The following is an 11,325-nucleotide window of genomic DNA, read 5'->3' as shown; positions in this document are numbered from 1 at the left end:
AGAAAAGAAAAATATTTAAAAAAAAAAATAATATATATATATATATATAGGGTAGGATATCTTTGCATGTAGGCCTACTCATTACATCCACAAATGTGTGTGTGACCAGCTCGGCACCACCGGTCATCGCCTTCATGTTATCTTCAGGTGTCAGTCGATGATGTTCATATTTGGTGACGCTCGCTACGTGGAATTGCGTAGGAACCCACGATTCATACCCTGTGGGCTACTGCGATGAAGGAGAGAGAGAAAAAAGAAACGCCACCAAATGGCTCGCACGACAAAGCGTGGCAGTGAGGCCTACGCGAAACGAGGAGAAGCGTTAAATGACCCACTCATACATGCACACAGTGCTACTACACAAGAATACTACACGCTACATGGCCAAGCACACTGCTGCCTCGTCACACGACCTGCCTCCCCTCTGAAGGGGCACATGCAGCTCTTTCATGGCTGGACCTCTCTTCCAGGCCACACGGATGACGGTCAGTGACGGTGGAAAATCTCTGCTTTCAATGAATGACAGGAGGATTATCATTTTTTCATTTCCAGATTATATTTATAAAGGCAATTTAGCTGTTACCAGGCCTGTGTGAAGATAACATCTGGATAGGCTTCCTCATCGTTTGAAACGTTTTGCCTTGACTGCCTTGACTGTCTCCCTTTGAGCTGAAATGGCCGTATTTTAACCAAACCTTTTTGAATTAAGTTGTATTTTCAAATATATTATAGCTAGAGTATAATCAAGCCTTACAAATGGTACCAAATGTATGTAGGCCTATCACAGAAAAATAATTAGTTCCTTAATGTACCAAAAGCCACTAATGATGTGTGGACTGTGAAAAAAAAGCTTTGAGTTTCGTGGTGGTGGATTACTCTTAAAATTCTAACCGTTGCTATAGATGTTGAGTATAGCATCACCCAGTCTAAAGGGTTCACATTTAGTGAGTTGAAATTCACGATGTTACACTCTAGGTAACATTTAGGAGCTATTATTTGAGTGTAATTTGTCAGAAATCACTTCGGTCAGCTATTAGTCAGGGTTGTTAGTGAGCACTGTGAGGATATCTGTTTCACCGAGTTCACTGCTCCTGCCTTTGCCTTCGACTGCCAATCTATATTGATAGGCCGCTCCCGGCTGATTTCTGAACAATCAGGCAACCTCCTCCATGAATGGTTAGGTTAATCCATCTTGCCTGTCAATAGCCGGTGCCAGAACTGCAACACTTCTCAATGGCGGAGAAATCGGAAGGGAGGGAGCAGGACGTTCTTTCGGTGGTTTAGTTTTAAATCTTGCTCTTCAGCTCTCTCTCTCTCTCAACAATTCTCCCATCTCACCTAATGCCCCTTTAAATAACAGCAACCTATTTGACCATGACTAAAGCCTACTTTTTCCACATCCCCCTCAGTGACCAGAAAGAAGCAGTGTTCTCCTCAACAGGGTGAAGCCCCTTTAGAAACCCTCACAAACCCCCACCTGGACCCCAGCAACCGACACAACCTGTGAGATCCCATCCTTTCCTTCCTCAAAATGGAGGACGGCTACCAAAACCGGACTGCCTTCATCAAAGGCGCCAAAGACATCGCCAAAGAGGTGAAGCGGCAGGCCAGCAAGAAGGTGGGCCGCAGCGTGGACCGCGTGACCGACGAGTACAGCAAGCGCTCCTACAGCCGCTTCGAGGAGGACGACGACTACCCCCCCACCGTGGCTGGCGGCGGCTCACAAGATGGCGGCGGCGGCGGCGGTTACTACCGCGGCGACAGCCAGGCGGGCGGCGAGGAGGAGGACGGCGGCGGCCACAGCGACTCCACCGAGGGCCACGACGAGGACGACGAGATCTACGAGGGCGAGTACCAGGGCATCCCCAGGGCCGAGTCCGGGGTCAAGGAGGGCCTGGCGGGGGGCCCCAGCTCAGTGAAGGGCGCCGGCGGGGCGGAGGGGTTCGGGGGCACGGACGGGGCGGTGGCGGCGGAGGCGGAGAGGAGGAAGGACCAGGAGGAGCTGGCGCAGCAGTATGAGACCATCCTGCAGGAGTGCGGCCACGGGAAGTTCCAGTGGACGCTGTACTTTGTGCTGGGGCTGGCGTTGATGGCCGACGGCGTGGAGATCTTCGTGGTGGGCTTCGTGCTGCCCAGTGCCGAGAAGGACATGTGTCTGTCCGAGCCCAACAAGAGCATGCTGGGTAAGGGAGTCTTTTGGACAGGTGTAAAAAAGGGGGGTGTTCTCAGACTTGGACTTGTGTTTTGAAGTCTTCTTACACTTCTAAAAGGTGACATTAAAGTGTGAAGAAAGATTGATGTATTATTTAGAAATAAAAATGTAAACCAAGAAGGTTTACCATTTCAATACTCGCCAAGTTATGAAAAGAGATAGATTTTTATCGTGGCATGATACACATCTGTGACAAATGAATCAGGGACAACAGCGTTGTTCCCCTCTCCTCCTCTCTCCGCAGGCCTGATTGTATATCTGGGCATGATGGTGGGAGCGTTCCTGTGGGGAGGCCTCGCGGACCGGATAGGACGTCGCCAGTCTCTCCTCATCTCCCTCTCCATCAACAGTGTCTTCTCCTTCTTCTCCTCCTTCGTCCAGGGCTACAGCACCTTCCTCTTCTGTCGCCTGCTGTCCGGCGTTGGGTCAGTGGATACAAAATAAAACACATATAGTGGTTGGTAACAGTGTTTGTTTTACAGTGTTTGGAATCAAAATATGGGTTTGTCATGCTCAGGGTGCGAATGAGCAAACGTCCTTTGGCAGTCTGTGTATATTGTAATATTATATTAAGGAATGATAAATGGTGGCAGCTTGTTTCCGCAGTGGAATTGTTTAATCCATTAAAATATGCCAGAAAATGTAAGCAGAACACCTTTCAGTTTATTAGTAATTTAACATCTAAATGTTATCAATACAGTTTTCTCTCACAGGTTAAAGGATTGTCTCTTACAGCATTGTTCACAGTGAAAGTCTTGACATTTAAACCAATAATATAAAATAATATGAAAACACGTTTCCACTCCCCCTCATACAACAGACTAGCAGGCTAATGTGGTTTGGCACATTTGCACAATCCAATCAAAACCCCCCCCAGGGATCAAATCCCACTTCCACCTGCACTTTCTCTCTCTCTCTCTGGCTAATTAAGTTTGGAAAATATTTCTCATAAGTGAAACATGCTCTTTTAGGGTAAAATCTATTATATTCTAACGTAAATCCTTGTTCTCTGATTGGGCGTTCCAGGATCGGAGGGTCTATTCCCATCGTGTTTTCCTACTACTCTGAGTTCCTGGCCCAGGAGAAGCGAGGCGAGCACCTCAGCTGGCTCTGCATGTTCTGGATGATTGGAGGGATCTATGCTTCTGCCATGGCCTGGGCCATCATCCCTCACTACGGTAAGCCTAGGCGGGGAAAGGCTCCAGAATTGTGGTGTTATCCTGGTCTACCGAAAAGCAATTTCTGTTCTCTTACTTCCTCTGAGCTGTGGACGTCAGGCAACAGTGTCTGGAACAAGAAGAATAAGAGTAAAGACCAGGAGAATAAATCGTATACTGTATATACATAAATATATATGTGTATATATATATTATTAAAAATGCCCAGCAAGTGCCCGTCTGAGCATGTTAAGTCCCGCCCCCTCTCCTCTTGCTGCTAAACTCATATAATTGAAACGATGATGTTACAGTAAGGCCATCCCAATGGAAACCAATCCACCACCACAGATCTATACAGCACGTATATACACCATATAATTCATTGTAATATGCTCTAAGGCGATGAACCTGGAGTAGTGTAGTGGAGAATAAGCCAGAGTGATAGGCCCCTAGACAAAGCTTGTGATCGATTTTTATGTTTTGTATGCTGTTGTCTCTTGTTGTGTTCTTGTTTTGTTAAACATGCTTGTGAAAGCACTTACAGTACATTTTTGGAAAATTGCATATATTGATTGTCTGCTTTGATTGTTCTCAGTCTATTTAAATGTCTACAAATTTGATGAATATAGAATATTTTAATACACATAATTATAGCAGTACACCTTTATGTGATTAACACTGTTAAGTCCAGGAAAACATTATATGCCAAGATATCAATTATTTTGATTGTATGTTAATTTAGACAAATAAATGCTGAATGCTGAATGGCCAAATATAAATATAAAAGTACATCTGATGAGAAGGTCTTATCCGTTATTTGTTTACACACACCCCAGGATGGAGTTTCCAGATGGGGTCGGCATACCAGTTCCACAGCTGGCGTGTCTTCGTCCTCGTCTGTGCCCTCCCCTCCGTGGCCGCCATCATCGCCCTCAGCGCCATGCCCGAGAGCCCCCGCTTCTATCTAGAGGTTAGCTCACTGCTAACTCCCCGCAGGCTCGCTAGCTAGCTTCTGTCTAGAGGTTAGCTCACTGCTAACTCCCCGCAGGCTCGCTAGCTTCTGTCTAGAGGTTAGCTCACTGCTAACTCCCCGCAGGCTTGCTAGCTAGCTTCTGTCTATAGGTTAGCTCACTGCTAACTCCCCGCAGGCTCGCTAGCTAGCTTCTGTTAGAGGTTAGCTCACTGCTAACTCCCCGCAGGCTCGCTAGCTAGCTTCTGTCTAGAGGTTAGCTCACTGCTAACTCCCCGCAGGCTCTCTAGCTAGCTTCTGTCTAGAGGTTAGTACGCTGCTAACTCACTGCAGGCTAGCTAGCTGGTATTCTATCAAGAGGTTAGCACACTGCTGACCCCGCCCGGGATAGCCAGCTAGCTTCTGTTTGAATGTTAGCTAGCTAGTTTCTATCTAGAAGCAAGCACACTCTTTAGCTAGCCTGCCCGCAGGCCAGCTAGCCTCTATCTAGAGGTAAGCATACTCTTTATTACCCACAGGCTAGCTAGCCTCTATCTAGAGGTAAGCATACTCTTTATTACCCGCAGGCCAGCTAGCCTCTATCTAGAGGTAAGCATACTCTTTATTACCCACAGGCCAGCTAGCCTCTATCTAGAGATTAGGACACTGCTAACCCCCCACAGGCTAGCAAGCTAGCTTCCGTTCCAGCCTGTAGGGAGCTGATAATTGCATTTAAAGCACTTGTTGAAATCATTGATCCATTAAGTTTTAACATTAGATAAAGTGCTTCAATATCAATTTGCTTGTTTTTTCTTTTTGTGTCATCTCATCTCAATGCCATTATATTATATTGACCAAATGTGAAGTGGAATATCCCCAAAATGTGGTACGGCATTCTAATGGATGTTTATCCTTGTTTTGTTTGAGTTTTTTATTCACTTAGTATTAATCATTTCCGATGTGTCCATTAATGAGCGTCCACCAATGTGCAAACACCCATTAGTGAAACCCATCGGCCTCATGTGTGTCTCATGTGTGTCTCATGTATCATACGTCACACATCTTACACTGTTGTTGTTGTGACAGAACGGCAAGCATGACGAGGGCTGGATGATCCTGAAGCAGGTGCACGACACCAACATGAGGGCCAAGGGCTTCCCAGAGAAGGTGTTTTCTGTGAGTATCCAACAGTAGTCTAGTGCAGTTTTTCAAGGTCTGAAAATTCTGCCAATCCCAATTTCTTACGTTCTTGTAAGTCTGCTTCCACTTTATCACTCAAACACCTGGCCATAATGTCGCTGAGTAAACTGCCCAACCCCAAGGGATGAGCAGTAGTTGGCTCGTGGCTACCAAGCATTCGGCAGATGGTTTGTTTACATGGGACCTTTTTACGAGACCAAACTTAAAACAAGAACCAATACCCTGCATGTCATTCACGGGGCAGGTTTGCCTGTGAACGCCCCTTCCATTTACTTTCAATAAGAGGAGAACAGGTGTGGGGCAGAGTTGTTCAGAGATTATGCATGTAATAGCCTGTATGACCTGTAGAGGGAGTCCTCTGCAATGCACAAACTGAGTCGTGTTGGGATTTGGTTCTTCTTGAAAACATCTAAAGTGCTATATCAATGGCCTATATGAGTCAGCCATGTTTCACAATGTCATCTGAATACCAAGCAAATCCAGGTTGGGAAACACTGTGTGTTTCACTACCACCACACTAGTGTGTCTAGTGTGGCTCTACCCCATTAGGTTCTGGGTTTGAATCCCAGTAACCACCTGTAGGCATCCTTGAGCAAGACTCCCAACGCCAAATTACTCAGATCTCTGACACAAAAACATAAATTCTTATAAAGTTCTCATAAATAGTTGTAGAAATAAAACAGACAGAAAATCCATACGACCAGGGGAAGAAAGTCACGGTTACCGTATTGATTTCCATAAATTCTACAACAACATTCTGGATTCTGTTTATCGGTTTCAGTGAGTGTGCACTCAGAGCAAACGTCATGAATATATGAATACATTCATCCAGTCCTTGGCCGAGCCCTCAACATGCGATGGACCTCCCATGTGCATCTGGAATGGCCTGCATCCTCTTAACAACTAGATATTCAAACCCAATGTATATAAGCACGAGGGACTGATTTATAAAAGGACAATAAAAGGATTCAATTCAATTCAATTCAATAAACACACATTTCAAGATCAGGAGACGACAGCTGCGGCGACGTGGTGAACGATGTTAATGCTCGGCCACTTGTTGTTCGGTTGGATCCAAGGTGACCACCATCAAGACGGTGAAGCAGATGGATGAGCTGGTGGACACAGGCACGGACACACCTGTCTGGCGGCGCTACAAGCTGAAGATCATGAGCCTTACCCAACAGGTGAGCCAGGGAGTTGAAGAACTACAAGAAGGATCTTGAAAGTTTAATATATGTACTCAGCTTTGTGACTTTTTTCATCAGCATTACTAAAGGAATATACTACCTAACTAGACCTTCGGCCTGGTGTGACAGCAGAAGTGCACCCTATTGATCGATGTGAGCGGCTTCATCAAAGATCTTTAAACCTTTTTCCCATGAGATCCTTCACCTCTGTCACTGATAAATGATGTATGCCATCGTCGTTTTGTAAAGGCCACTAATATCACTTTTTATTCACTCCCCTGCCTCTACTCTCCCTTTCTCCCCTGTATCACTTCATCTATTTATCTTTCACTCGTGAAACCGGAGCCTTTGATTGCTGTGTCTTTGCTGTATCTTTTACTGAAGCAGAGAGCATCAAAGCGTGCTCTCTGTATAACCAAGCTATAATTAAGTTGGAATGAAAAATTATTTCAAAATCAGTCACCGGACCAAACACATCAAAGTCCTCACGGATTTCCCAAAAGAAAAGATAGCTACATGAACCTGAAATTGCTCGTCAAGAAAAAAAACATTTGGTACCAAACAGCACACTGCATTAGAGAGGATCCGTTTTGTATGTTCTACTTCTTCCTCTAATGGTCATCCCACTGCCTGTTGACACGTTAGATGAAGAACAACTTCCTGGCCTGCTTCAACCCAGAGTACAAGAGGACCACCTTCATGCTGATGGCCGTTTGGTTCACCATGTCCTTCAGGTACAGAACACAACCATTTACATCCTATATACAGAGGGGCTGACGGCTTCCGGACGTTCATCGTATTGGTTCATATATTTGGTTCATGTTCGCACTGATTTCCACACCATTTCCGTTCATATTAATGTCATGGTTATGTCCCCATAATTATTAGATAGTCTAGTGGTTAGGGTGTTTGACAAAAGGTTATGGGTTTAAACCCCAATGTCTGCAGTCCAGCTGTAGGCATCCTTGAGCAAGATGCCCTAACAACCTAAAAGGTTGTGTTTCACTAATAGCTGGTAACGAAAGAGTTAGCTTAACTCTGATGCTAAACTGTGTGTGTGTGTGTGTGTGTGTGTGTGTGTGTGTGTGTGTGTGTGTGTGTGTGTGTGTGTGTGTGTGTGTGTGTGTGTGTGTGTGTGTGTGTGTGTGTGTGTGTGTGTGTGTGTGTGTGTGTGTGTGTGTACAGCTACTACGGGCTGACAGTGTGGTTCCCAGACATGATCAAGTACATCCAGAAGCAGGAGTACGAGTCCAAAACCAAGACCTTCACAAAGGAGCGTGTGGAGCATGTCACCTTCAACTTCACGCTGGAGAACCAGGTCCACCGTCAGGGACACTACTTCAACGACAAGTGAGTGGGGCCGCGAGTGGACACACGGAAGTTTGCATATTCTTATTTTAAACGGGTATCTCATCTTGTCCCAAGGTAATTGGATACACTCTGAAGAAGTCAAAAGACAGAAAATAATGGGTTGTTCCTGCGTGATCGCATCACTGGTATTCTCTTGGGCTCAGTAACGGATGATCTTGCCTCATCATGTCATTGTATTTGGAGATTAATTTACAAATTCAGTTTAGAGGAATGTCTGCCGCTAGCGGCCCAGGTTGGATTCAGGCCTTGGGTCAATCGGTCGTATGCTACATATCATTCCCTCTCTCTTTCAGCCAACTTCCCTGCCCTGACCATAAAGACGCAAAAATCCCTTAGAAATATCAATATTTGGTTGATTTTGTGTGTTTTGATTCTACACTGTTGGATACACCTCACACTACAGTTAAAACCCTCTTGTCAACCGCCCCACAGGTTCCTGAACCTCAAGATGAAGTCCATGGTCTTTGAAGACTCTATATTTGAGGAGTGCTACTTTGAAGACATCACCTCCACCAACACCTTCTTCAGAAACTGCACCTTCATCGCCAGCCTGTTTTATAACACAGGTACCCTAACACCCTCTTCCTCAGTGGTGATGAGAGACCGGACGTTATCTCTGCCATGGGAAATGTCAAAACGAACTACGTTTTTTAACGTTATTTTGTTCATGTGGAATCGACAGATAGCATGGTTCATAACATTTAACATAGCAGAATTTCAAATGATATGGGGAGGTCAAGTCCCCTAAAACGACTCTTTAACTGTCTAATTGCTAACTCGTATGTCTCTTTTTTGTGTCTTTATCAGATCTTTTCAAGTATAGGTTTGTGAACAGCAAGCTAGTGAACAGCACCTTCCTCCACAACAAAGAAGGCTGCATGCTGGACTTCAGCGACGACAACAATGCATACATGATCTACTTCGTTAGCTTCCTCGGAACCCTAGCAGTGTTGCCTGGCAACATCGTGTCAGCACTACTAATGGACAAAATCGGACGTCTTCGAATGCTAGGTAATGGTTTACGCAGCTTTAACTCAAGGGGGTTTGAAGCAAGAACAGGACATTTGGAGAAACCAGCCAGAGTTAGTTTGATTTGAAAGTATCCAACAGAAAAAATCCAACCCCTCTTAAAGGGGTAGTTCGGAAGGGGTAGTTCTGTTCACTTTTGGACATCGGACCTCATTTCCAAGTGAGCCAGTGTGTTATTTATCATTGGACATTGTTTTCAACATGTTTCATTCAGTCCTTCTAGTTGCAGAGATCTGGTGCTAGGCTAGTGCAAGTCGACGGGATTCTGCTAGCCTGCCAATAAAAATTGTTTTACCCACTGCACAGTACACCCGAGGCAAATCAATTATAACGCCAGACTATCGATGTAAATGTCTGTGTTGATAGCACCAGCGATTTCTGCAACTAGAAGGACTGAATGAAACATGTTAAAAAAACGGTCTCCATTGATAAATACCTACTGGCTCACTTGGAAATGAGGTCCGATGTCCAAAATACCCCTTTAAAGCCTCCTGCCAAAGCTGCTACCCCAAAACACATGACTAGCCCCCTAGCATTAGCAATAGGGCTGCCTAGCCTCGTGGAAGACTCCGGTCAAGCGCAATGATTGCAAGATCCGAGTGTGCTCTGGTAGCCGGATAGATCAGAATCAGAATCAAATCTGGATAGGTAGACAGACATGTTGGCCATTCAATCATTTCATTCGGGTCAAATGAAATGATTGTATTGTTACAGGCCTGCGACACATTTTTATACATATTCCCTGTCTGAGCATTTGATCTGTTGATGGGTTAGCAAAGAGAATTTCAACAAATATGACAAATAATGCTTCTAAAATAATGGTTATCCTACCCTGGCTTTAACATGAATACGTTTTTAGTTGTACTTGCAAATGAAATTAATCACTTGTCCCTTTGTCTTCATTTTCCTCCTTGTTTTCCTATCCTAAACCAGCGGGCTCCAGCGTGATATCATGCGTCAGCTGCTTCTTCCTGATGTTCGGCAGCAACGAGTCAGGGATGATCGCCCTCTTGTGTCTGTTCGGGGGCATCAGCATCGCCTCCTGGAACGCCTTGGACGTGCTCACAGTGGAGCTCTACCCGTCAGACAAAAGGTGAAGTATCTCATGGATACTAATATATCTATGGAAGTATCAGAGCAGTCAGCTTTATGGCTTGTACATCGTCACATGTCAATGACCGCCATTTTGTCTGATTTGTTTGAAAATGTCGAAATGCATCTCATGCGAAACATGGAAAAACAACGTTTTCGTCAGGCTAGATTACAATGTGTTTTTTTTTTTCTTAAAATATACTCTTATTTTTTAGATCTCTACCAAACACGTACCCTGTAGTACCTGACACTCTCCTGACACACAATTTGCTTAAGCTAACCTGCTATGCTATTTTAAAACCTGAGAAAAAAAAAGTTTGTGATTATAGGAATTGCTGGCAGAATAAACAAACTCTTTTTTGGATTATACACAAAATATGTTGAAATATGTTGTAGAATACAGTTGATGTGGGGTTTTAAAATTTGACATAAGAACTACAACTCTCTGAGGCTACCACTTTGGAAAAAACATTATATCCATTATAAAACTTATATCCTATTACTGTCCTCGACCTTCTGTTCTAACAACCTATTTTCACATCCAGGATTTTGTACAAATTACAGTTATTGCAAGGTTCAACTGAATGACCAAATAGTAATAACAGTATAACATGTTGACTGTTCTAATAATATAATATAATAATAACCAGACTGTCATTGTTTTTATCCAGGACCACTGCGTTTGGGTTCCTCAACGCCCTGTGTAAGCTGGCTGCTGTTCTTGGCATTAGCATTTTCCAGTCATTCGTCGGCATCACCAAAGCCGTGCCCATCCTGTTTGCTGCGGGCGCTCTGGCCGCAGGTAGTTTCCTCGCCACGAAGTTGCCCGAGACGCGGGGTCAAGTGCTGCAGTAGCAGAAAGGATCCACCAGAGGGCAGCATAGTACCCTTGTAATAACATCACGGGCAGAACCAGGTCCTGAGGACTCAGAGTATACTGCCCAATACACACTAAATATCCACTGAACACACTGCCATTTCCCAATGTAAGAATACACACAATGCATTATTATTCAACCAGTGGCAATTTTTCAGAGAATATGCAGAAGCAGGGATTGTGCTAACTCCTTATTTTTGTGTAGCTTGACATTATAATGCACATAATAACAAATAAGGATAAAGATA

At 44.5% G+C, this 11,325-nt stretch overlaps 1 protein-coding gene across 1 annotated transcript; it reads left to right on the top strand.

Annotated features, from left to right (window-relative positions):
• Nucleotides 1-1,531: 1,531 nt before the first annotated feature.
• On the top strand, nucleotides 1,532-11,055 carry LOC311365019 (synaptic vesicle glycoprotein 2A-like; the record flags this gene model as incomplete). Its single annotated transcript, XM_084484540.1, has 12 exons — nucleotides 1,532-2,183; nucleotides 2,457-2,637; nucleotides 3,239-3,390; nucleotides 4,206-4,339; nucleotides 5,405-5,494; nucleotides 6,598-6,705; nucleotides 7,354-7,442; nucleotides 7,894-8,058; nucleotides 8,512-8,645; nucleotides 8,887-9,090; nucleotides 10,042-10,201; nucleotides 10,872-11,055. 12 exons carry the CDS (start codon nucleotides 1,532-1,534, stop codon nucleotides 11,053-11,055), a joined length of 2,253 nt encoding a protein of 750 aa, XP_084340666.1.
• Nucleotides 11,056-11,325: the final 270 nt, after the last annotated feature.

Source organism: Micromesistius poutassou (genome assembly GCF_964030765.1).
Source record: "Micromesistius poutassou genome assembly, chromosome: 20".
NCBI lineage: Eukaryota > Metazoa > Chordata > Actinopteri > Gadiformes > Gadidae > Micromesistius > Micromesistius poutassou.
The sequence above is the reverse complement of the archived record's forward strand: the minus strand, read 5'-3'. Positions and strand labels throughout refer to the sequence as shown.